The sequence below is a fragment of the Manis pentadactyla genome, chromosome 1 (assembly GCF_030020395.1).
Source record: "Manis pentadactyla isolate mManPen7 chromosome 1, mManPen7.hap1, whole genome shotgun sequence".
Classification (NCBI taxonomy): domain Eukaryota; kingdom Metazoa; phylum Chordata; class Mammalia; order Pholidota; family Manidae; genus Manis; species Manis pentadactyla.
In genome coordinates, this window is record NC_080019.1 from 24,466,665 (window position 1) to 24,492,822 (window position 26,158).

General features: G+C 45.2%; 1 protein-coding gene across 4 annotated transcripts in view; it reads left to right on the forward strand.

Moving 5' to 3' along the window:
- The first annotated feature begins 519 nt into the window (after nucleotides 1–519).
- Nucleotides 520–26,158, forward strand: part of FHDC1 (FH2 domain containing 1) — a 39,461-nt gene continuing 13,822 nt past the window's right edge. The window contains exons 1-8 of one of the 4 annotated variants that reach the window (XM_036887792.2): nucleotides 520–699; nucleotides 7,185–7,801; nucleotides 15,377–15,438; nucleotides 16,087–16,189; nucleotides 22,742–22,827; nucleotides 22,913–23,013; nucleotides 25,695–25,765; nucleotides 25,865–25,972. In XM_036887792.2, the coding sequence (XP_036743687.2) occupies nucleotides 7,319–7,801; nucleotides 15,377–15,438; nucleotides 16,087–16,189; nucleotides 22,742–22,827; nucleotides 22,913–23,013; nucleotides 25,695–25,765; nucleotides 25,865–25,972 (1,014 nt within the window). In that variant the 5' untranslated portion in view covers nucleotides 520–699; nucleotides 7,185–7,318. The other 3 variants (XM_036887794.2, XM_036887791.2, XM_036887795.2) reach the window with 3 other exon arrangements.

Genomic DNA, 26,158 nt, shown 5'->3' on the forward strand with positions numbered 1-26,158 from the left:
GGATGCCATTTGCACCTCACTTTTGATATTCTGTAATTTAACTGCCTGTGCAGTCAATATTCCTTCGGGATTAATATGAACTCCCTGAGCAAGGGGCTTTCTTTTTTGTTACATTTCCCACTCTGAGATATTCTGTGGTCTTAGTTGGGTCTCTTTCTCTTCATGGTTGGTGTAAGGCTGGTTAACAACTAGGAACTGAGCTGCTGGCCAGCGCGGCTCTTGTTTTTGTTTGGGTTTTGCCCTAATAGCTTCTCTTTTTCTCTCCATTTGGGGGACACGAAATCTGTCAGGGAAGTTCAAGGGCTGAGGACCAGGGTGGAGAGGCAGAAGTCACCAGGCCCTAGAAGCTGAAAAAGCCCTGCTCTGTTATCTGGGATCAAGGAGTCAAAGGTAGCGATGACTTCATCCCCGCAGAGGGCGCCTCCCCCACCCCTGTAGCTGATTTCCGACGGGCGGGTTTGCCTGGGTTGAGTTTTCTTTGACTGCTAGTTGGTTTCTCACTGCAGGCGTCACGAGTCGCTTTGCAAAACGATGCGATTAAACTGTCCCTGTGAAGAGCTTTTCCCAGGCAGCGTCAGTTCAAGCGATCAAGCATGGGGCAGACTTTCTTTCCCTCATCTTTTTGTTAAATATAACCGAAAGGTTCCTGTTCCCATCATCGTAGGAGAGATTGAAACAAGAAAAATAACACATATACAGGTTGGTACGCCCCAGGGAGGAGCTGGCCTTGGGGAAGCTCTGACCCGGCGGGGGCTCGGCCATGCGTGCGGGGACTGCCCGCCCAAATGCTGCCTAGTGAGTGCTCAGGGAGAAACCTAAGTGGGGCAGGGGTGGCCCGGTGCGCGTGTGAGTGTGAGCGCGCGGAGCGTGTGTGTGTGTGCGCGCGCGCGCGTGTGCGCAGGGGAGGGTGTCCGGAGGCTGCCGCAGAGGCTCCTTTGTGGAAGGCACTTGCGGGTTCAGAGCCAGCCTGGCGCCTCCCCTTGCCGGTGCCACGAGGACACCTGGCAGTTCTTCCCTGTCCCCCGCCGCCCGTACTTCCCGCGGCGGCCGGCCGCGGGCCGCGCGCCAGCCTGCGGGTGCGCGGGGCAGCGTGCGGGCTGGAGGCTCCCAGGCCCCGGGGCCCCGCGCAGGTGAAGGTGAGCGCCGCTGCGCCCGCTTGGGCGCTCAGAGGGGAAGGGGCCGAGCAGGGCAGGGCGTGCTGCCCTTGGCGGCGGGCGCGGGGGGCAGCCCGACTGCAGCATTGTTACCTGAGGCGGCCTCCGCGCCCCGCCCCGCGCCGCCCTGCCCCCTCGCGCTACCAGGCGGCCGCGGTCGCGGAGACCCGGGCAGAGGCGGCGGCGCTCGCAGACCGCAGGCGGTGCAGGCGGCAGGGAGCGAGGAGCGGGCGCGGGGAGCGCCGGCCGCGGTGAGTGCGAGCTGCGCGGCCGTGAGAGGGCGATCGCTGCCTGGGATCGCCGGCTCCGGGGGCAGGGGCGGGGGCGGGACCACCAGGGCCCGGGTGCGGCTCCGAGTCTCCCCGGGAAGCGCGCGCTCTCTCCGCACGCGCCGGGGGGACTCTGGCAGCCACACTCCCCAGGCCGCAGAGGCTAGGTCTGGACGCCAGGTCGCGCGGCCCCCTCGGGGCTGTACTTGGGTGGGCTGACCTAGCTTTAGCTGCTAAGACTTTTGGATAAACTGCAATCCCCTCTTGATCGCAGCCGGTAAAAGCGCGCGGAACTGGGGGCACCGCGCCGGGACCCTGGCCAGCCCGGAGCCACAACTTGCCCCTCCTGACAGCGGGTGCGGGGTTGGCGAGGACCGGGTGATGCGGACCCAGGACAAGGCGACTCTCTTGCACACTCGTTCTGGCAGTGCAAAGTTCAGGTTAGAAGTTGCGCCCTGCGCTTGTGGAAGTTTGGGGAGGAGGCGGGTGGGCTGGCGGGTCACCCAGCTCAGGGACAGAGGGCTCTCGGTTTAATCCTCCGACCGAACACCAGGAGTCTCCCCTTTATGTTTTTCTCCCCGGATCTTCCCTGTTCCCTCCGGCTGAGCCGCAGTGCGGCCGCGAGGCTTTCTCGGGTCCCGGACGCAGGGAGGTGTCGCCGCGGAGGTTCGGGAGGGGTGGAGCCGGTGTCTGCGCACCCGGACGACCCCCCCCTTCCCTTCAAGCACAGGGGCACTTCCTCAGTTACCCCCAGCACCCCCCCTGCCCCCCGCTTTGGGAGCTGTGCAACTGCCCCCACGGAGCGGGCAGGCGCCCCGATCGGCGTGGTGGGAGGCGGACTCTGAAGCCCGGGACCCTGGGACGTGGGGGCGGGACCCGGCGACCCCCTGGCCCGCCCCGCCCCGCCGGCCCAAGGGGGTGCGGCGGCTGCTCCGGGCTCCTCTGCCTGAGGACTTGCGGGCGCTTGGGGCTCTCGGGAGGCAGAGGGTCCTGCCCTTCCCGGGCGTCGGTCCTGCGGGTCCCGCTCGTCCCGGCGCGGCCGGCGGCGGCCCGGGGAGCCTGCGCAGCGCGTGTGGGCGTCTATCTCCGCCTGCACCGGCGCTCCCCCCCGCCGCACCCGTCTCGCGGCGCCGCCCCGATAAGCGGTTGGCGCGCGGCCCGCGGGGACCTGCGGCTCGCGTCCCTCCTGCTGCCGCCGAGCGCCGAGCGGGGCTCCCCGGGGATCCGGGCGGACGCGGCGGTGTGGCCGCCGCCGGCCTGGGGCTCGCCGCACCCTCCGAGCCTTCTGTGCGGCCGAGCCGGTAGCGTTCGGGTGAGTAGCTGGGGCGGGACTTGGGACGCGGGGCCGGGGGGCGGAAGGACACGGGGGACTGCTCGCCAGTGCAAGGACCTACATAGGAAACTGCTGTGTCCAGGCTTTGACAGAAATCGTGCCCCGGTGCCCTTCCATGCCGAGTCTCTTCAGGACTCGTAGTCGGTTTTCAAACAATTGTTTGGGCAGAAATTGCCCCTGGTTTGGGGCCGTCGGTGACCCCCTCTCCTGACTCACAGTCGTCTTACTGGACCGAGCCAGCGCTTCCTCTCCTTCCTCTAGAGCATCTTTTGGCGCCCTCGTTTGCTCTTCCTCCCCCCTTGATTTTTGGGACTTTGAGAGAAACTGAACATGCACAGTCAAAAACAGGCGTTCTTTCTCTGCTCTCGGCCTGTTGCGCTCGGGGCATCTGTGAACTGTTTATGTTGTGCTGCAGATTAAACACGCTGACTGGAAACAGTCTCCGGCTCTTTCCCTGCCGGCCAGAATGCCAAGAAGAGTTGGACGCTGCCAGCTCTGTTCGACTGTGTGGGTGACATTCTGTGTCTGATAATCAAGAAAGGTTTTGAAAAATAGGCTGGGGCAGGAGCCTTTTCCCAGTGAGCTGGAGGAGTGAGAGCAAATTTTAGAAGTGCCTGTACAATTCCCACCTTTTCTTCTCCTGCAAATAAAATAGGACTGTGTTCCTCTGCCTCTGCTTTCCAAACCCTGCCTGGTCTGCCCCCATTTGTCATCGAAGGGTGTGGGCCTGCCCTTCCTGCCCTCACCTCATCTGTGACACATGTCAGGAATCAAGGGAAAAGGTTTTCTGGTGGTTTTCCTTGGCGTTTACTTTTGATTATTGTTGAGCAGCTAGGCCTCACTAACCCTCTCTCAGGAAGGCTCTGAGCTCTGAACTGACTTTCAGGAACATGTTTTCCTCTTAAATATACTGTGAAATGAAGCATAGATACTGGCTTTTCTTTCCTCCCACCCACCCCCTTCAAGACAATAGAGATTCAGCAATGTTTCTGTCACCAGAAGCAGAGTAATGCTGGCTGTTCAGGCAAGAGAGTTTAGGAAGGGTCCTACCTAATATTTCATTTGAAGACTTTTTGCTTGCTAATAAGCTAAAGACAAAGTACATGGTCACTGCATCCCCTTATTAAAAATTCACAGTTAGAAGATGCTCAGCTGAGCTATGACCTCCCCAGAAATGTCCGTCACCAGACACACTTCATATGGGTCATGATTAATACTCAAGGGGCTTAAAGAGAAGTTCTCATCTTCAGAGCCTTACGGTGACAGCTCTACATTTTATTCAGGCAGGGCATTTGTCAGCCTTAGCAGCCTTCCTCCCTGCTGCTGAGGTCCCCAACCTGTAGGTGAGATGTTAAATACAAGCCTGTCTTTGTCTGCCCTGGGGAGATTGATGGGACACTTGACATTTTCCAGACAGAGCCAAGGCTAATTCCATTGTCCCTGCCAGCAACTGCCAGCGGTGAGAAACAGCCAGTGTCTTCAGGGCTGTGGCATTGCCTGTGTTCTCCTGGCATACTCGGAGAGTGTACGTTTGCATCTTTACTGCGGACATCATTGTAAATCAAATGTTCTTTGTGTATCCACTGTTTTGATATCTCAGGAGACTGTGGAAGGGGTTAAAATGGCTATCTGCATGCTTTCCTACCATCTCTTTTATATTGGAAATCCTGGCCTAGGGGAAAGCCCTATCAAAGCCCTGTTAAAGCTCTACTGAAGCCCATCTTAAAATCATTAGCATCTGAGCTAATCTTTGCTGAAGAACTTATTCATTAGAAGCTGTTGGGGGCCTAGGATCCTTGTATGTTACCTTGGGAAAAAATTAGCCAGACAACATATGAGGAACAATATAGTAAATCCTTTACTCTTCTAACTTTTTTAAATGACATTCTTTTTCAAGATGGGGTGATGGTTAGAATCAGGCCAATGCACGGCTAACACGTGTTGCTTTTCACTCTGATGAGCTTTTACGTGGTACTTCCTCTGTACAACGCACAATACTCAAAAAGATTTGCGTCCCCTGGAGCTTTACTGTTAGAAGACAGTGCTGTTGCACACCCTCTTAACGTGTAGTGTTTCTCACCCTTTATTGGTATCTCTGCATTTGCTGTGTGAGGCTTAAGGGCACATCTGTGCATATACTTACACAGACCTGAATGAGTTGCTTTCTAGGATACATACTTTTTTAGCTTATCACCATTCTCAACAGGGGTAATCTATAAACAAGTCAGCATACTGGAATGGAGGCGAACTAGAGGATTAGCAACTTTTCTATGCATGAGGTATTTATGTACAGCAGTATTTTAAAATATGTAAGGGTAAACTGCCAAGATTACCTGTACTGTCTTGAAAAAAAGGATTCAGATATAACTATGAACTGTAACTGACAATGAGTCATTTGCTTTAGGGGGCCAAGTGTGAAAGCAGCCAAGTTATGCCCCTGATGATAACTTTTAAAAGCCATTTGCATCTCATGTGAGCTGTAAGTTGGCTTAAATAGATATTTTCGGTTTTACTTTCTAAAAAATTATCAGTGGTGGTGGCTGTACAAAAAACTGAATGCACTTAATGCCAGTGATGTGCACTTAAAAATGGTTAAATGGTACAAAATAAATTGTTCAATTAATGTTGGAAATGCTATTTTCTACCTGTGTATAATTTTCAGAACTTAAACAGCCAAGTGTTTGATAAACAACATTTGTTTTTGTGATGGGGAGGTAATTTCATAGAGATAATTTCATCAGCAAGTACTGAAAAAGAACAGATCTTACAAACCTAGTAATTTAGAAAGCAGAGAATGGAAGTATTAAAGTTATATTTCTAGCAGCCAGGAGTGACTTAGCATTTTATCTATAAACTCAATTCATATTTTAGAGCAAATGTAATGCCTATAAAAATAAAAAGAAATCGTATGTACATATGACACCATATGCACCAGTCTTCTTGGTAAAGACCACACATGTAGTAGCTCATTTTATCTTACACAAACCAATGAAACAGTACATCCTTCTATTGTAGATGAAGATACTGAAATGTAGGTTCAGGACTCACCTCAGTTAAACAACTAAGAAGTAGCAGAACTGGGATCTGAGGAAAAGCAGGCCATTTCTGGAGTTTCCACTCTTATCCCCAAGCAGTCTTGCCTTTTGTATATGGCTCTGTGTAAAACATTTCATATATTTGAATTCGTTGAGAGAAAGTTTACTCCTTTGTAATCGGTATTGTTTGACCAATGTGTGTGGAAGGGTGAGCTTTGCCAGTGATACTGTAAAAGGCTACTGATACTCAGAAGCTTTCTAAAAAGCTCCTCCATGTGGCCCTTTACAGCCTGGAGGAAACAGTTCCTGTTTCACACACCTGTAGTGCTCACTCACTCCATAGCCTGCACGGGGTCCCTCCCACATCCCCACTTACCTGTCCTCACATCTGAAGAAGTGCAGTTGTTCTGACCCCTGTTTTCACATCAGGTCCGGAGCAACCCAACACCAGAAAGAAACCTTTAAAGGTCAATAAAAACACAAGCCACCCAAATAAATCATGGACTGTGTGGACAAGGGGTAGATATACAGCAGGTGTGTGTGTGTGTGCCCATGTGTGCACATGTGTGTCTTCTTGGCTAACAGTGTCACAGAAGAAGCAGGTGAAAGTTCTGGTGATTTCCAAAGAGTGGCTAAACTAGAATCCAGGATGATGGCATTGGAAGCTGTGATAGAGGTCATGTAATGTATCCCAGCCTCCTAGTTTTACAAATGAGAAAACTAAAGTCGAGCGAGGCGAAATGACTTGTCTGATATTGTAAGCAGTAAGGCTTGATTTAGAGCTGGAACCTTTAATCTTCACGTTTAGTGTTCTTTTCTGTCTTTGTGGGGATGCCACACCGCCAAGAGGAGCAGGACCTTGGTGACTCTGACTCCAGGGGAATGGATTTGCCCCTATTTTATCATCTCCAAATGCCCTGCCTATTACCTGCAAGGTGAAGAACATGCTTTAGCCAACAGGTCGGTAGGGAACGTGTCCACACTGGAGAAAGGTGGGGTCACTAATGCCCAAGGCTTTAGCCGTTTGGGTAGTTTCCATAGGGGCTGGCTATCCATTGCCCAGAGAAAATGAGCCAGCCAGTTAACAGGCAGTTCATAGAGTGAGCAATGCTTGCTGAGCCTCTAGCAGGTTCTCCATAAATACGTGTTTTATTGATTCGTGGAAGGTTTCCAAGTTGGATTTATTGCTGCTGCTTTGGCAGCATTTCCAAGCAGTAAAATTTGGTTCACATTTAGAAAAGCATCGGTCCCCTTCAAGTCTCTCCTGGATGCGCTGGCTCTCATTGACACTCAGACCCAGCTAGTCCACGGGGACGGGCCCGAGCCTCTGAAGGGGGCAGCCAGCACTGACACGTTTTTCTGTATGGATTTTAAAGTTGTTTTATCTTTGTAGGTTTGGAAGATGACACACAACACAGTTGCCTTTCTCTTTGGCGGCACAGCGGGTGGAAAAGTATGACACAACTTTGATGTCTGTGTCTGCTTCCCCAAGGTCAAGAAATCATCTCCTTAGAAGGCAATAGTACTATGCATGTTATGAATTGCGTCTCCTTGGTCAGCGATAAAGAAAATGGGAATATCGCCACGGCAGCTGGATTCATGATCGGGCAGACACCCCCGCCACCGCCCCCTCTTCCTCCTCCTCCTCCATGTCCCTGTTCAGGGGAGGGGTTTCCTCCCTCTCCTCCTCCTCCGCCCCCACCCCCACTGCCTGGGGGGCCTCCGGGCCCTCCTCCCCCGCCTGGACTGCCCCCGGCCTCCCACGTGAACGGCTACGGCCACCATGGTAAGAAAAAGCGGATGAGAAGCTTTTTTTGGAAAACCATTCCAGAGGAGCAAGTTCGTGGCAAAACCAACATCTGGACCTTGGCAGCCAGGCAGCAGCATCGCTACCAGATCGATGCAAAGACCATTGAGGAGCTCTTCGGGCAGCAAGAAGATGCCATCAAATCTCCCCTTTCGAGGAGAGGAGGAACCTTAAATTCGTCCTTCAGAGATGCTAGAGAAGAGGTAAGAATAGAACTTGGGGGGCGATATTCCACACACTGCACTGTTCCATATTTGGGAGATGTGTATGTTTCAAAACTTGCTGGAATCACCAAGAAATAAAATGATGCAAATGAATGTGCTCTGGAAATGATAGAAAGGGCCTTATATGATGAGCTGGAGCTGAGTAACAAAAAAGTGTAAGAAGCGTGCATGCCGTGTCCTCCCAGACATCCCGGGGGTTTATGAGCTCATGCGGAGAACATGCTATCTGGGGGCCATCCTCTGGCCTGCCAGCACCGCCCTGCCTCTAGCACGTCTGAGGCCATTTCCCCTGCTGGAGCAGTTCTGCTGAAGTCCAGTACTGTTCGTCTCTCTTGAAACAAAAAACTGAGTTCCTGGAGCTTTCGGAGACAAAATGCCTTTGTCAAATAACATCACTAACTAATACACATCCTTAGGATTGTATCCATACTTTTCCATCTAGTTTTCCTTGCCCAGATGTTTTGAGATGGCCTTCATTCCTCAGGTCCCTGAGGCAAAATTATGGCCATTGTGGAACAGATTTCCAGAGAACCACAGCACAGAGCACTTTCAGACAGACTTTCTAGGAAACATAGTTCTGGTTATACTAAATGTGTTACTTTGAGAAAAAAAATGAAGCTGGAAAGTTCTAGGAAGTTAACTGAAAGCAAAGCCTCAGAGCTACAGATGACCATATACTGTAGAAACTGAATCAAAAATTGCATTTGTAAGTATTCTGTTAGAAATATGAAAGTAAATTAAGAAACATCTACCTGCTAGAAGAAAAAATTAGGAAACCAGGGATTAAAAGGAAAGAATACTGTCCCCCGCATCCCTCCCACCCCCCCAAAAAAGGGCAACAGAAATGCATCATTTTTTAATCTGTTGCAAAGGAGCAGAGAAAATAGGTCAAAGATGGAGTGGACTAGATAAGAGAATGGGGAGGCTCTGGGGTGAAGGAGCTGCTCTCGACACGAGTGGATTCTGCAGCTGACAGTATTGACCTCTTTTCTCTGTCTGGCTCTGAAATTTGTTAACTTCTCTTCACCAGTTCACTTGGGGGCCCCTGGAGCTGGTCTTATGGTCCCCTGGTGAAACAGCCAAGAGTCAACTTGTTATAAAATGTGGAAAATCCTGGGATTAGAATTAAGTGTAAACTGTGAAGTGAATTTGAGAGGAAGTCTTTAGGACAATCCTTTTGTGACCTCCTCCGCTGCACCCACAGGGGCTTGCCCTGTGCCTTCCTTTATGCATAGTTCTTTTATTTCTTTGGTATCCTTTCAGTATTGGAAGGAGCAAGAAGTCATTTCCTTAGTACCCTGGCCTTTGCCCCAGCTTCCAGCAGAGGCTCCTTACTGTACAGTAAGGTCATTTCTCACCATTGTTTTCTAGCTCTACGTACTGAACTTCAAGAATTTTGGAGGAGAGAGTGGGTGGGCCGTATGGAAAGAGAGCATGCATCTCAGGACAGCACCTCTACCAGAAGGGGGTCTACGCACTGCTCCTGGGGAGTCAGCTGGCCAGTTAGAATGGGCGGGTCCTTGTAAATAGGAGACAATTATTTTGCCAAATGATAGTTCAGGGGGCTACGAGGAGCTTGCTGCTTTATGCTTGTGAATTCCAGAGAAGTTCAGACCCACTCCTAGAAGGACAGAAGTGGCCAGGAGTGTTGTGTCTTTTCCCAACTCTGGCAGAAGCAGAAATGCCCATTCTCAGCCCGATCTAAAATTTAGGAAGAAAGGAGTTTTTTAAGAAAGGAGTTTTTCTTCTCACCTCCCTCCACCCTTATACCTAGGAACGTCTTTACTTTTTCTTTTCTTTAACTTAAAAAATCTCTAAAACTGTATGATAATTATTTTTTAATTGTGGTAAAGTGCACATATCATGTCATCTTAACCATTTTTAAGCGCACAGTTCAGCACTGATCTGTCACTGAAACATGCACATTGTACAGTTACCATGGCCGTGCACCCCCAAAGCCTTCTCATCTTGCAGAACTGAAACTCTCTGCCCATCAAACTGTAATTCCCCAGTCTCCCCTCCCCTCCATCCCGGCAGCCACCCTGCTTTCTGTCTCTGAATTTGAATTCTATAGGTACCTTATATAAATGCAATTATGTGGTCTTTTTGTGACTGGATTATTTCAGTTTGCATAATGTTCCCAAGGTTAATCCATGTTGTAGCAGGTCTTAGAATTTTAAGGCCACATAATATTCCATTGTATATATATATCATATTTTGTTTATCTACTCATCCATCTGGGGACACGGGTTATTCCTATCTTCCAGCTATTGTTAGTAATTCTGCTGTGGACATGGGTGTGCAAGTATGTTTACTTTTAACACATCTAAGTTCTGAGAGGTAGCACACTACAAAGAAAAATTAAATCACCATGATGGTGTGTCATAAAATAATCTAACTCTTCAACTCGTCATACTCAAGTAGATAAGTAATTTAGGTAGATGGATTTAACTGCATATTAGGTAACATTGTCACATAACAGAGGGTTACCCAGAATTATTTTGAACTTTTCTGGCTATCTCCAACATGACTTAAAGTAGTGTATATACTTTTGCTTAGTAAAAGAATACAGTCCATGCTTTTTTCTTCTCTCATTAAATTTTCTTCTAAAGAAGTTACAACTCAGCAGAGTGGTAGTCTAAAAAGGACCAGTAATAAATCTTCCACTTCACTCTGTAGTGAGCCCGGGGTTGAAACAGACCTCACCATTTGTCTGTGTGGACTTGGCAATAGCCTAAAGCTACAGCAACATGGAACCCCAACCCACTCCCACAAAGACCACAATTCTGGAGGTTCAAACATGCTGAGGGACAGATTATGTGCCCCTCAAATATAATAACCTGCGACTGAAACAGCCTGCCATCCTGGGGTTGGCTCATACTCTGAAGGCATTGCAAATATGTTCCGCTATACTCCAAAGGAAGAAGCTGCTAGAAGGTAAGGAAAAGCTGGGCTGGGAATGGCTGAATTTAGGAAGACTAACACATAAAATAGTACATTAGAACATTCAATAAGGGGAAAAGGTTTTGATATATTACTATCTGTGTATCTTTGTTACCTAAAAATTACCTTGAAGAGGCTGCAAATGTTCCAATAATAATTAAACTGTATATAGAAATAGCAAAGGTATAGTACTGGGGATAATAATGAAAAGATTTCAGCTCAAACTCCAACTTTGTTTCCAAGTTGGCTGGTTTTGCCTCTGAAAAGTTCCCAGTGCATCTGTTACCTCTGCCCCTGAGCCCCCTCAGAGCCTGACGCTGGCTAGCTGGGTCTGTACTTGTCTTCCCCAAGAATCTGGAACACTCTTGAGGGAAGGCACTGTCTTAGCCCTTTCATACCCTCCAAGGACAGCTAAGGGTAGGTGAGGTGACAGCACTGAACCAAGAGAACAATAGGACTGTCTTACAGGTGTCGACATGGCAGGTCGAAATTGGAATTCACAATGGTCACACAAGGTGAATAAGGCCTGAGGATGTAATGTAAAACATGGGGGCTGTAGTTGACAACATTGTATTTTTGTATAATTGAAGTTTGCTGAGAGCAGAACTTAAGTGTTCTCAGACACACACACACACATACACACACACAGATGAATGTGTGAGGTGGTGGTCATGTTCATTAACTTGATGGGAAGAATCCTTTCACAATGTATACATGTATCAAGTCACCACAACTGATGTACATCTTAAATATCTTACAGTTTCATTTGTCAGTTATACCTCAATAAAACTGACATAAAAGAAGAAAAAGGACACAACATATGTTGAAACACTGAGGTCACTCAATATGTAGTAATATTACAATTAACATGAATTATACTGTAAGAAAGAACTAAAGTCACTTTCTAGAAATTATTCCTGATCTTTATAGGAAGGGAGAGGGAAAGGAAGGAAGACGGGTTTTTCTAAATTTATGAGAAATAATGTCTTACTCTCCCACACTGTAATTCAGTCTTTCTTTCTCAACTTTTGTTATGATCTGAGTATGTTCTAGAATTCTGGGACATCCTAAATCCAGAACTACAGAGGTAGGTGGAATATTTGAAATGTATTTGTAAGAAATAAACAAATGAAAAACAATCAAAAAATCAAAAGGTACATCTATACTAGGTGATACAGAAAGATTTTTAAAACTTTGCTTTTCAGAATTTGACATGGGATTTGAAGCAACCACCATTCAGAGTCACTTAAGTAGACAAGGAAACCCCCTTTGACATATTGAAGCAAAAGTGGTGTGAAAATTTTTCTTTTGAAGACATTATGCTAAGTGAGCTAAGGCAGTCCCAAAAGGACAAACGCTGTATGACTCCACTTCCGTGAAGTCAATTCATAGGGACAGAAAACAGAAGGGTGGGTGCCTGGGGCAGAGGGAGGAGGAATGGAGAGTAATTGTTTTACGGGTCCAGAGTTTCCGTTTTGCAAGATGAAATGAGCTCTGGAGATGGATGGTGCGGATGGTTGCACAACAGTGTAAGTGTACTTAATGCCACTGCACTGTACACTTAAAAACAGTTAAGATGGAAAGTTAATATTATGTGTATTGTACCACAACTAAAAAACAAAAGCTTCTTGCTTTAAAGAAGGGGAAGCAGATTTTGCTTGGAGTGGTAGGAGGAGAAAATGTGAGAATTGTAGCAGAAGAAACTAGGAGCCTGAGGGTCTGGAGGTTTACCTGAAGGTGTGGTGCAGCCATGCACACCTAGTACTGGGTACACAGTCTGCTGTCTGGGTGCTTCAGAGGGCGTCAGAGCAGCCCCGCCACCCAGACAGTCTGTGGGGAGACTGTTACTGCAGTGGGGCCCCTTGCCTCCTGGGGAAATCCTTGTGATGGGGTGCATGTCACCTGACATTTCACTGCCCTGTTTGCCAAGGCTTAACTGTTTGGTGGGCCTCTAGTGGGAAGGCTCCCGGGGCAGCTGAATGTCTGCGGCTGCAGGCCCTGACCCCCAGGGTTCCGGTCTGCAAGTCCTATGGTGCCCCGAAAAGTACATTATGATGGATTGGAACTGGCGGGGAGGGAGGGTCAGCCTCAGCAGCCAGTGAGCTCCTGCAGACCCCCGGGCAGACGCCACTGCTCAGCACGAGTCTAGAGTACTGCCAGTGGCACACGCCCCTTTCTGAGTTGCCCAGCTTTGAGGCAGCATTTGGGGAGTGGGATAAGCTGATTTACATGTGTAGTGATAACCCTCTTCAAAGGACTTGAACAAACACTCTTTTTATAGCACTGCTATAGAAGGGTCCAGTGCACTAGTCTATGAGAAAGAGGTGACTCATGCACTAGGCAAATCTGAGGGTGCCAGGAGAGAGGGGGACTCTCCCCAAAGGCTATCAGTGGTCTTGTTTTCCTACTTGGATGAAGCGCTGGGCTTTGTTTTTCCTTACGGTGCTCCGTGATGGCTAGCTGCAGTTTCTGAATTCCCTTCAGTTAGTGGCCAGTGTCTGAAGCCTCGCTTCCCGCTGTGGAGCCAGCTGCTGCCCCAGGCTGGGGCTGCCCTGTGATGGCTGTTCCCTGGACGCCCGGGCATCTGCTCCTGGAGGCTGTCGCAGCTGATTTCTAGCCATCATCCCACATGTGCAGCTCAGGTCACCAGGGGACCTGGCCAGGCTTCCTGCAGCTCTGAGATCTGCCCATTCCTGGAGAAACATCGCAATGTGAAGAGCAGTCCCGGCTGGTGGGGGGACATATGCCACTTGTCTCTGTTCCTGTACTCACGGGAACTGTAACTGGAGAGGCCCAGGCTAGCACTCCACGTCTAGCGTTGCTTTGGGGAAGCTATAAACTGCCATGTCTGAGGCTCAGTTTCCTTATCTCTCAAGTAGGAATAATAAGAGTAATTTCTCCATCACTTTTCCAGCAGCAATAGCTATGTAGCTAGGCCAAGTGTACAGTCCTAGAGGGATGAGGGGTGAAGAGGGTGAGGGTGGGTGCTGCCATCAGGGGTTAAACATAGCAGGAGGTGGTAATTTAATGACAGAGATATAAAAATTTTTTCCTCATTTTGGGTAGAAGTGACTGCAGAGGAAGTTCTTTGGATATGCATCTCACTATATCAATATGTGTGTTCTTGTGGCTTTTTATTTTATGGATTATAACAAACAAATAGTTTTCCGTCTTAATAGATTCGGATTCCTCTTGTTGGTTGAGCTCTCCTCATTAAAGGGTGTTAGGTCTGACAGGTCAGCTGCTCTTTTCCCCTCCTCCCCTCCCAACGCTGAACGCTGAACGTGAACTGAGACCCTGGGTAGGATTCCAGTAAGGAGGCTGCCCGCTCAGCTTGGGAGTTTATTTTATGGTTGGGAGGTGATTGTGTGAACATGAAGTAAATCCCTAGGATAGTAAATAATGTGATTGTTTAAGATTAGTCTTCAAAAGAAGGCAACCATGCTCTTGTAAAAATTTAACCTTACAGTCAGGAAGTACCATTAACTTTGGTTAACAGTCTTGCTGCTTCTTATAAACTTAGAAGCAGGCTAAGGGATCAGGAATTTAATCTGAAACCTGATTCTCTTTTGTTCCCTGTGAATCACATACATTTGGAAAGGAAGAACATTATAACAACATTCCTACTTTAGCTAGCCTCCCTTTACTCAAAAACAAATGGGGGGAAAAATGCAGCAGTTTGAAGGGTATCTTTCTTCCACGAATCCTGGATATTTACTTTCAAAGAAAGACATGGCTTCTGTGTTTAATAACACCTCCCCCATGCCTAGTCTGATAAAAACCATTCCAAATTATTAATTTTGAACAGCTAAAACCTACTGCAGCCACAGTCTGAGTTTTGATGATACGTTAGAATAGCCAACATATTTCATAAATCAAATATGCCACACATTGTAAGGCACATTGGGATGCCAGAAATGTTAATATGTGGAAAAAAGGATGTGTCTCAGACTTGGTGAAAATATACCACAGGAGTCATCCTTTTTAAATTACAACTAAATAAAATGCAGGAGCCTTTCTTACCTCCTCCTAAAAGAGCTATTGGACATATATGTTCTTTGTCAATGAAAAGAAAGTGTTCTCTTAGAAAAACATTAACAATTTTATTATGTTTCTGAAAATAACAGTATTGGTCCTTTTACATCCTTAAGTCTGGGTTGGGACTCACTCTGCAATATCTCAGAGTTATTTTTTACTTTCTTAATTCAATCTCCTATGATTCTTGCTATGTTAAGATATCTATTTCCAAACTGGGCTTTTAAATGTGAGCTATATTATTCTTAGAGGAAATTGCGAAATTTTAAAAATTTAATATATATTTATTTGCATATCACTATATATATTTATTATATAAAAGTATACAACATTAAAATAGGTATGTGTAATTATTACAGTTAAGGAAATATATCATTGCAGAAAGATCATTGCAGGGAAGATGATATTTCTATCATTTGTGAGACCATATTAGGTATATCAGTGAATCACTAGATTTACATACTGGGAATTATCCACATAAATTAGTATAGTATTTTGATAGGTTTTAATTCTCTTCTTTCCTCCAACTTTTTTTATTTGTACTTTAATAATCTATGTGTCTCTATTTTTTTCCAGATTACTATTTTGGATGCAAAACGGAGCATGAACATTGGGATATTTCTTAAGCAATTTAAGAAGTAAGATTTTTGCACACTTTAAAACTTTAGCTGTATCCATGCTGTCAGCACCAGAGTCTGTGGGTGTGACCGAGCTGAAACTCAGATTCTAAGATGAGCGAAAGTCATTCCTCATACCTTCAAATCCTTCTCAGACACAAGGCTTGATGAGGATGCAAGTGTCTGTCACTTTCTGCTGTTTTCCTTCCTGAAAACATAATCTAGCAGCTCAAAGAACAGGGAGAACTGCCCCAGGGCATCTCTTCAGGCCTGTCATGTCAGGGAATTTATAATTTCACCTGTAATGTTGCCCCGAGTGGAAGTTACACTGGTGAGTCAAACAGTGGTGTAATTTAAGTGCTCTGGAGTGGAAAGGAGTTCCATGAGACCAACGGGCCTGTTTCTCTTCTCACAAAGGACACTCCCAGCAGTTGGTGCCACGTTCAGCCTTTCTGGGATTGCTGGGGATGGGGTTCTGAGTAAAGGGGCCTCTGAGTGGCGTGTCAGGGTCCCTGCCTCTGGGGGCAGTGGGACTGCTGTGATCAGCTGACAGCCTGGGAAGAAGGCGGGATGGGAAGGAGGGTGGAGGCGATTGGTTTTAATTTCCACTGGCTCGTGTTTCTTTGGCACTTCAGCAAAAGTGAAATGGAATCTGATTGTCTCTTCAAGGTCTCCTCAGTCTATTGTAGAAGATATTCATCACGGGAAGAGTGAGCATTATGGATCAGAGACACTGAGAGAATTTCTTAAGCTTTTGCCAGAGTCAGAGGAGGTAAGGAATTTGGCACATGAATTTAATGTTTTTAGGAGTTTCAAAACTCACATGAAGGCAGGCTCTCTGCTACCCAGGGCCACAGTTTTCTCACCTATTAGTAAAAAGTGACTTAGTAGAAAGAGCATGGGTAATAGAGTTAGAGAAGCTAGGTTTAAATGGGAGCTGCACCCTTAATTGAGAAACTCAGGCAAGTTTCTTAACTCTGTGAACATTAGTTTCCTCACCTGTGAAGTGAGGCTAATGATGCTTACGTCACTGGGCTGACAGGGCGGTTCGAGTGACTGGAGAGGCCGAGCATGTGTCAGTGTTAGTTATGCATCAACATGGTGCTTGGTGCACGGGAGCTCAGTACACTTCAGTTCCTGTTCTCATCGTCTAACGATGCTTTTTGCCAAGAGTGTACCCAGGTTATTTTATAACACATATATTTTTTAAAGAAAAAAGAGAAAATGACCACTTTTGGATAAGGGTGCTCTAAAAATTTGGAGAGGTAGGTAAACTGTTACTATGTTGTCTATATAATTGACTAAAAGGTAGAAATTAATATAAAGTTACTGATTGTTTTGACCGAATTAACAGAACTGTTGAATGGTTAGGAGGTTGATAGGAAAAAAAAAGAAAAACAGTTTTTATGAAACCTCCGAAAAGTGTGTGTGATACTGTCTTTTATTTTTGAAGAAACGTCCCCTGAAAAAACTAAATAAGAAATTACATGATACATGTGCTTGTAAACATTTGAGAAATATAGAGTATTTCTCTATACTCTATATATGAAGTAAAAAGTGTAAGCTACCCTTTTTACACAGACTGCCGGTTCCCTCCTCCCTCAGTGCCACTCCTCTTCACAGACATGATTTATGGAACTTGACTTTAGCGCCACTAATAAAAACAAGAGAAATATATATTTGTATTTTTTCTTCATTATAATCTGTGATAAGCTTACAAAGCCAAATGGAGGGTCGTAGTGGGTAACTATGTATTCTGGGTGTACTTGTAGCCTGACTTTCTCTATCTTGGGCTTTCCATTTGCAAATTAAGTGTAATTCACCTAAGCCAAGATTAATTAACAGCATTGTTAACGTTAGTAAAGGGTCTTAAAGTCTTGAGGGAAAGGTATATTAAGTCATAATTTACCCTGAATCTTTTATACAGAACAGCCCCTTCATCCTTCTTTAATGTAAGGAATGGGAGTTCCAGGATCTTTAATTAATGAATCTGAGTTTTTTTTTTTTCATTTTTGTGGATTTTAGTTGGCTTTTGGTGTGTTTTTTTTTTTTGTAGATAATTATTTTTTTATTGAAGGGTAGTTGACACACAGTATTACATTACATTAGTTTCAGGTGTACAACATAGTGATTCAACATTTATATACATGACAATTCTAGGTACCAGCTATCACCATACCAAGCTGTTACAATATCTTGACTATATTCATTACATCCCAGTTACTTATTATTTTACCATTGGAAGTGTATACTTTTTTTGTGTGTGTGTGTGAGGGCATCTCTCATATTTATTGATCAAATGGTTGTTAACAACAATAAAATTCTGTATAGGGGAGTCAATACTCAATGCACAATCATTAATCCACCCCAAGCCTAATTTTCATCAGTCTCCAATCTTCCGAGGCATAACAAACAAGTTCTTACATGGAGAACAAATTCTTACATAGTGAATAAGTTCTTACATGGTGAACAGTACAAGGGCAGTCATCACAGAAACTTTCGGTTTTGCTCATACATTATGAACTATAAACAGTCAGTTCAAATATGAATACTCATTTGATTTTTATACTTGATTTATATGTGGATACCACATTTCTCTCTTTATTATTATTATTTTTAATAAAATGCTGAAGTGGTAGGTAGATACAAGATAAAGGTAGAAAACATAGTTTAGTGTTGTAAGAGAGCAAATGTAGATGATCAGGTGTGTGCCTGTAGACTATGTGTTAATCCAAGCTAGACAAGGGCAATAAAACATCCACGGATGCAGAAGATTTCTCTCAGAACGGGGGGAGAGAGGTTCTAAGCCTCACCTCTGTTGATCCCCAATTTCTCACCAGATGGCCCCCCTGTGACTGTGCCTGTCTTAGGTTGTTCCTCCCTTGAGGAATCTTACCCGTCTCTGGCTAACCAGTCATCTTCCGGGGCCATACAGGCAAATGTAAAGTTGGTAAGTGAGAGAGAAGCCTTATTGTTTGAAATGGTTAGCTTTTTATTTCTTTGCATATTTATGCCCTGTAGCTTCTATGCCCAGCATTTGTCTTGAGGTATCTTTACCACTTGGAAGAATTATGATACTTGGTAAATTTGATTAATGAATCTGAGTTTTAAAAGACTTAGCTGTCCTGCAAGTCTTACTCCTGCCTGGGCTTTTCTCGGGACCCCTCCCTCGGACTGCTCTGACCTCATCGTTTCCAAAGTGAGCGTCTGATTTGAGACTGCATGTGAAAGTGCTCTGAAAGCTCTACATTTCTAACTAAGTGGTGGATAGGCATAAGGGCTGCCAGATTCCTGCCGTGATGAGATGGGAGATCAGATGTAGTTTGAGTAATATCATTTCTAATTTAAAATGCAATGGTGATGGGAAAATGCAAAGGCTGTGGAAAACTAAGGGATAATCAGCTTAGCTGTCAAACCTCTCACATTTGAAAGAACTCTGCTTTTTGAGTTGCATGTGGGATGTAATTCAAAGGGGAGAGTTTGAGGGCAAAGTGACTAAACCCCCTTCCACAGCTGCCCCGAGCCCCAGGCCCTCTCTCACCCCCAGACAAGTAGCTAACCCTGCGACAGCATCCTGCTGAGATGAAACATTGCGGTGGGATCGTGAAATGCCTTCCCAGCCACTGAACAGGCCACAGCTGCTTCTCTGTCACCCGTCTGCTGCCGGGTCACCCTGTCCGAATATCTGACAAGCTTGGTCACACTTCTTGTTTTCATTACTGGCTCCTGGCTTCAGCTCACCACACCCTCCAAACTCAACTGGGAGCTTCCTTCAGCAGGAACCTGCTGACAGTCCCGGGGCTGCTGGGTGCCCCTCCCTAAACCACTCCAGGCGGTCCTGCTGCCAGAGGGGGTCTGGCACTTCGTGAGAGCCACCTCAGGAAGGGGGGACACTGCGAGGACAGATGGCTTTGTCGTGAGCACTGTGAGGCTGTGGCACCACGGGGCCCAGAGCCGGCCCTGCAGGCTCTCTGGCGCTGGGAGGATGGACATGAGGCCAGGAGGAGGCAGGGCCAAGTGAGAGAGACTTAGGAATGTGACAGAAATATGCTAATAAATGCATAAGTGTCTGCAGAACTGCATGTTCCCAAGCCTGCTGTGTAATGTTCCGTGCTTGTTTTTAGCAACATTTATTGAGTGTCCCCCTGTTTCAGGCGCCGGACAGGGCAAAATTCAAACATGCAAGTAACATATTTCAAGTGCTTAGCCCACTGCCTGGCACATAGAAAGTCATTAAAGCACAGCCATGATTATTTTGTGTCTCCTTTTCACTTAATCTTATTATTAGATATGCCTCACTTAAAAGAATGAGAAACTGAGGTGCACACAGGTTAGCTAGAATTTGTCTGGTGTCACATGATTGACAGGCCTCAGAGGAAGGTGGATTTGAACCCTGATTAGTCCTACCCCGGTGCAGTTCCTTCTGCTGTGCTCCACTACCTCCCTTTGAGGAAGGAAGGGCAAAGGTCTTCAAGAACGATGGCTGGCCCCACGCAGGCCCCCAGCCTCCTCATCACCGCGGCTATCACAGAGTCCTGGTGTGAGCAAGTGTCACTTGAATAATACTGTAATCTTATCAGCATGCTGAAAAATATGAACGGAAACAGCTCTTTTCTCTCCTGCCTTCTCAGCAGAACAAGCCAACCGAAGGTTAATTTGTTTCCAGGATTTTTCTGCCCTTCACCACAAATCTTTTATTTGGCACGTTTGTTCATCATGCCTCCAACTCATAGTTTAAACTTGCGGAGGAGGGAGGTAGACCCAGAAATAAAAGCAACGGCTGGGAGTGAGCTCTTTGTCCTTAAAAATATTCCCATGTCCAGGGAGGGGACAGGGAAGAGGTCTGTGTACAAGAAGCCAGGCAGATGGTGGAAGGGAGCTCCCGCCTCGCCTGCCAGCCCTTCCCTCTGTTGGGTCTGGTGCCTCCTCCCTGGCTCAGCGTCAGGATCCAGGACTCGAAGGTGGTAGATATTTTTTGTTCTCTCTGGAAGCTGAAGCTGGTTGAGTTGCCTCCTCTGACATTTTTATCACCTCATTCCTACCTTCTTAGTTTACTTTGCCCCTGGGAGGGGAATGACTGGGAGGAAGCCCCAGGGTCCTCTGTTGGGCGGGGCTGTCGGTGGAAATCCTGCTGTTTCAAGGCCCTGTGAGTGGAATCAGTAGCTCAGGAGGCCTGCCCTTTGGAAGGTGTGAGTTTTAAGAGTGAGCTGTTTGCTGTTAGGACAGAAACGGGCACAGCCAGGTCATAATGAGAGTCACTTGACTCAGCCAACCAAATTATGCCTAGCAATGTTTGATAAGTGCTTTCTGATGATGATGAGAATCCACAATAATTACAGCGCTTGTTCACCTCTCTTTTTTACCTCCCTACCACTGTGAAGGCACAGTAATCCATCTTAATGAACATAAATTTCATTTTGAAATAGAATTAAGAACTGTATACATGGCATTTAAATTGAATACTATCCTTCCATCACCATTCTCTTGAAATCCATAAACATTTTTAGCTCTACATAAGTGAAGGAGATTAATCATTGTGCAGTTACAGTTTAGCACATGTTTAATAGAAGTATCTACCAAGTTTACTTATCATGACCTGGTTCTTATGCTTTAGACAGAAAACTGCTTATATTTTCAGAGGCTTTGCACATGCTGCATATATGGTCTTATAAAAGGTACAACCTCCCTCTGCCCCTGCCCATATATAGTGAATTGTTAAACTCTAGTTCAGAAAGGATCAGAATTCATCCTATGGCTTTTCAGTTTAGCATCTTGGCACTGATTCCAGCTTAGCTAATCCTGAAGCTCCATTTGCCCTTAAATTTAGTATGGCCAAAAATGGTAAATTCACTTTGCTATCCTAATGGTGAATAGTGCAATTCTTTAAATGTCTATTTTCTGCCCATTTTGAAAAAATGTAAAGACCAGGCTGAATACTAGGTGTGCATCTGTATTGCTACATTTTGTGTTTTCAGGTCATTGATACAGATATTTCTGTTAGTTTGGATCTTTGCAGATACTCCCTCCTCTGTTTTTGAAATATCATGTCCTATTTTTCAAGAGGCTTTGACATCATTTTTATGGGCATGCAGCATTATGCAGGGGTGGAAGGGAGTAAGTTTACAAAGAATAGTAAAAGGTGGTCAGTGCTTATTGGGAACAGTTAGCTGCAAAGATAGTCCATCTACTTTAATAGCAGGCTTAAAGTTCTTCTTACCATGAAGTATTTTTGTTGGCAGACCCTAGTTCGGTGGATGTAAGAGTGTCTTTGCCATTGCGTTGGTCCGGGTTTCTGTGTGGGGAAGCCATGACTTGCCCTCTGTTGAAGATGGAGAACTTTTTCTGTGTCTCAGCCTCTCCTGCTTGCTGGTTGGTTATACTGCTGTGAAAGCTTTTTTTTTTTTGCTACAATTGAAAGAATATTAGTGTGTTTAATAACTTTTAGTTTAATTTTTTACAAGAGTAATACATGTTCATCGTAGACATTCTAGAAAATAAAAGCGAGCGGCTGGGGAATATAATGATCACTGCCATGCTGTCACCTCCCACAGGTGGGCCACTTAGTCTTTTTCCTGGGTGAGTAGTATGTGCATGGGTCATGAGCGTAAGGCACCTTTTTAGATTATAGAAATGGGGTCCTATTGCACATACTCCTTTATTACCTGATTTTTTTGTCATGGGAGATCCTGACATTGATCTTTCAGTTGCTTAAGCTCGTTTCTTTTTTATCTTCCCGATGGGGAGCCAGGGTGTCCCCACCTCGACGTGCAGTGGTCCCTGCCTGTGATGCTGTTACATGAGAGGGGAAGCTTCACCACAGGAAGGAGAGCTGTATTAGGCCTCACCTAGTCTACACATTTAATATCCAAAATACTCAAAATAATAAGAGTTTTTTAATTTATGACCTAAAGGGCCATGTTATGTTGACTACCCAGTTTCTTCCTTCTTTTCTCAAACAACGGTCTGTCTCCCTTCCCTATTTAACTTGCAGACGTGTTCATCCTTTGAACTGACTCTTTGCCGTCTCCCTTTAGTAACCACACTGCAGCCTCCTCTTTGAGAGCTCCGGCTGCAGTTCATGGGACTGCTTATACCCACATAAGTGACCCAGCTCATCTCTTTCTGATTTGTGTTGTCTTCTTTTGAAAAGCACAGGAGTAGTTGTGATGATTACCTTTTCTGTCTTAGATTTACCTTTGTATTAATTTGAATTTAGCATAGAAATGCTATTTCCTTAAAGGAATTATAGGATGAAATTTAACATAATGTTACCTTTTAATCGCAAGTTATATTTTTTCTCCCCTCTTTTCCATTTGTCTTTTAGATAAAGAAATTAAAAACATTTAGTGGAGATGTGTCCAAGCTGTCCCTGGCAGACTCCTTTCTGCACTACTTAATTCAGGTGCCAAAGTAAGGACCACTGATCATTGTTCTTGGCAGACAGGCTTTTTAATGAGTGGCATCATTGTCTACAGTTTTACATTTTATTTTTTAGCTATTCACTTCGGATTGAAGCCATGGTGCTAAAGAAGGAATTTTTACCTTCTTGTTCTTCTCTATACACAGATATAACAATTCTAAGAACTGCTACAAAAGGTAAGTAAATTTGTGATGCTTCATGTAATTTGTTTTTTTAAATTTTGGTAGCAGTTTTTTTCTCTTTTTTAAAGTATTGTTGATATATAATCCTCTGTTGGTTTCAAATATACAACACAGTGGTTCAACAGTTACCTATAGTAAATGCTCACCCCCTCTAATATGGTTGCTATCTATCAACTAGTAACATGCCACAGAATCATTGACTATAATCTCCATGCTGTACTACCATCCCTGTGACCAACTTACATTGTGATTGCGAATTATTGTGCCCCTTTATCCCCTTCACCCTCCCACCCCCCACCTGTCCCAACCCCTCCCCCTTGGTAACGACTAGTCACTTCTGTGTCTATGAGTCTACTGCTGTTTTGTTCCTTCTGTTTTGTCTTGTTTTTATATTCCACAAATAAGTGAAATCATATGGTATTTGTTTTTCTTTGCCCTGGCTTATTTCACTGAGCATAATACCCTCTAGCTCCATCCATGCTGTTGTAAATGGCAGGATTTCTTTTCTTTTTATGGCTGAATAATATTCCATTGTGCATATATACCACATCTTCTTTATCCATTCATCTACTGATGGACACTTAGGTTGCTTCCATAGCTTGGCTATTGCAAATAGTGCACCAATAAACATAAGGGTGCATTTATCTTTTTGAATCAGAGATTTTGTTTTCTTTGGGTAAATTCCTAGGAGTGGAATTACTGGGTCAAATGGTAGCAGTTTATTTTTAAAAACTATTCAGTTGGAATGAGAAAAATGCAAAGTCCCACTTCTGATACACCAGGGATGACATTTAAGGTTTATTTGCATTTCCTCTCCCTCTTAGTTAATGAATGACTTAATTAATTGACAGATCAACCAGTCGATTGATTGGCATATCATCCTCCCATAGCAGAAGGGGTTTCTTTCATCTCAAGCTTCAGAGTGAATCTTGCTGGTTGCAGCTTACCCTTGTTCCCTCCTCGCTTGGCTTTCTGGGTACATGTAGTGTGCAGAGTGTGTATGCGTGGTGTCACGTGTTCCCAGCTTGGCAGGCATGTCTTTCCTCCCATGCTCTGGCCTCTATTGGTGCCCAGGACTCTGCTTTTCCTGAAGCAGACCTCCCTGCCCCATACCCGACCCCCACCGCACCCCTCTGCCCCCAGCATCTTCAGTGGGGCTGTGACCCCTCTGCCAGGGTTCCTCATGTTTCTGCTTCGTCTGTCTTCTCCCACCTACTTCCACTCAGGACTCTAACAGCTGATGGACTGTTCGAGTTTGAGAGGGGCATATTGGTCAATCCCATTTCTTTGAGCACCTTGCCAAGTTTTGTTTGCCCAGCTTGGATAGACTCCTCAGAGTTGCTCTTAAGGTCTCATTCCTTAGGGACGGGAGTGTGGGTCTTGGTGTTCCTGACACAGTGAATGCCAGCCCGGCATTTCTGTGTCCCCTCCTCCTGTCTCCCAGGCAGTCTTTGCACTCCCTGGCCTTCACCTCGTCCAGAATTCATGAGTGCCAGCCTCTGGGTGCCCCGCGGTCTGTTTCTGGATTTCTCCTTATTGTTGTAGAACTGTTTATTCCTCCTTGGTGTTCCTGTTTAGTTGCTCTGGCCTCTGTTGAGAAGTTTTCCCTTCAGTTCATCATATTTTTTGTTTGTTTGTTTAGAAAAGACTAAGAATTAATTTATAGAGGCCTTTTGAGTTTCTTCCTATATTCCAAGGCTATTGTAGAAACTTTGTAAGGGTTGTTCCTCTTGTTCAAGTAGAGATGGAAGAGTATGTTTTCATATTGAGCAATGCAAATTTGTGGGTGTGGTGGAAACGTTTCTTATCTGGTTGCCCTTCAAAAACTGGCCTTCTTAGATAAGTAACATAGGCAGCGATCCAAATGTAATTTTTTGACAGTAATGCCACACTTAATGGAGAATAGTAACTTAAAAACATCATAGGTGATATTTTCTTATCTATAGATACTGTAATTCTGATAATCAAACATTTTAACTTTTCAAATACTTAGCAGTTTTTAATAATATTTATCTGAATAGGTTACAGGTATAAACGATGCTCTGTTTAAAGAATTTGTTTACCAATATACTACAATGACAAGTAGGTTCCTTTTTAAGTCTTTAAGCCAATCCAAATATAATGTTTAATTCTGGAATAAAGGGAAAGATTCTCTGAGGGCCTGGCCCCTAAGGATTGGTGCTCTGCAAGTTATTTACATGTCATTTCAGCCTGTTTATTTTTTATCTCCTCACAGCTCATTGACTAAGCAAAATATTACTCACCGTTAGTTTTCATAGTACGTAAGTATAGTCTCAAAGGCTAGTGGATATAAAGGAAAAAAAACCAGACAGAACTGCTGAGAAAAAAGTTATTCTTCTGACACAGTGTGCCGTTTTTCATAAGGCCTTTGCGTTTTCCTCCAGTTGGAAGTCTTCACTGTTGAAGTATTCTGTGATAGTGAGGTGCCCTAGGTAGCGGATTCCCAGCTGAACGCTAGGACCTGCAACGCCAGTGGCAAATGAAGCATTACCTCTACTGCAGAATGTGCTGCTTTGTTTTTTTTTTTCCAGTCTTTATATGCAATTTATGTCAGAGCTCAGTTCAGACACCCTTGAACTTGAATGTGGTAGCTCTCTTTTGTGCCTTGAAGCCAAAGGCTTCTCTAAGGTGCTGTGCTGTGTTCTTGTTGACAGAACTGATATCATGTGAGGAGCTGCATTCAATCTTACACTTGGTGCTTCAGGCGGGGAATATCATGAATGCAGTAAGTAAAATTCAAACAAATGAAAATTTTGTTTCCAACTTTATTTGTCTGTCTAAAGGCACATGTATATATCTTTTTTCTTTTGATTGTCTTCTTTAGGGAGGGTATGCTGGCAATGCAGTAGGATTTAAACTGTCTTCTTTGCTCAAATTGGCAGACACAAAAGCAAATAAACCTGGGATGAATCTTCTGCACTTTGTTGCCCAGGTATGTGGAAGTAATTAATAGAGAGAGAGAGAGAATGGGTGCCAATCCCCAGCAGAGGTGGCAAAGTTTTTCCAAGGTGTAAGGGGGCATCAAACAGAGTTTGGAAAGGTCATGGCAGGTTCCAAGAAGGTTCTATTTGCAGGAGCACTATTTGCAAATTCCTGAGTTCAGAGGAGCCTAGGGTTG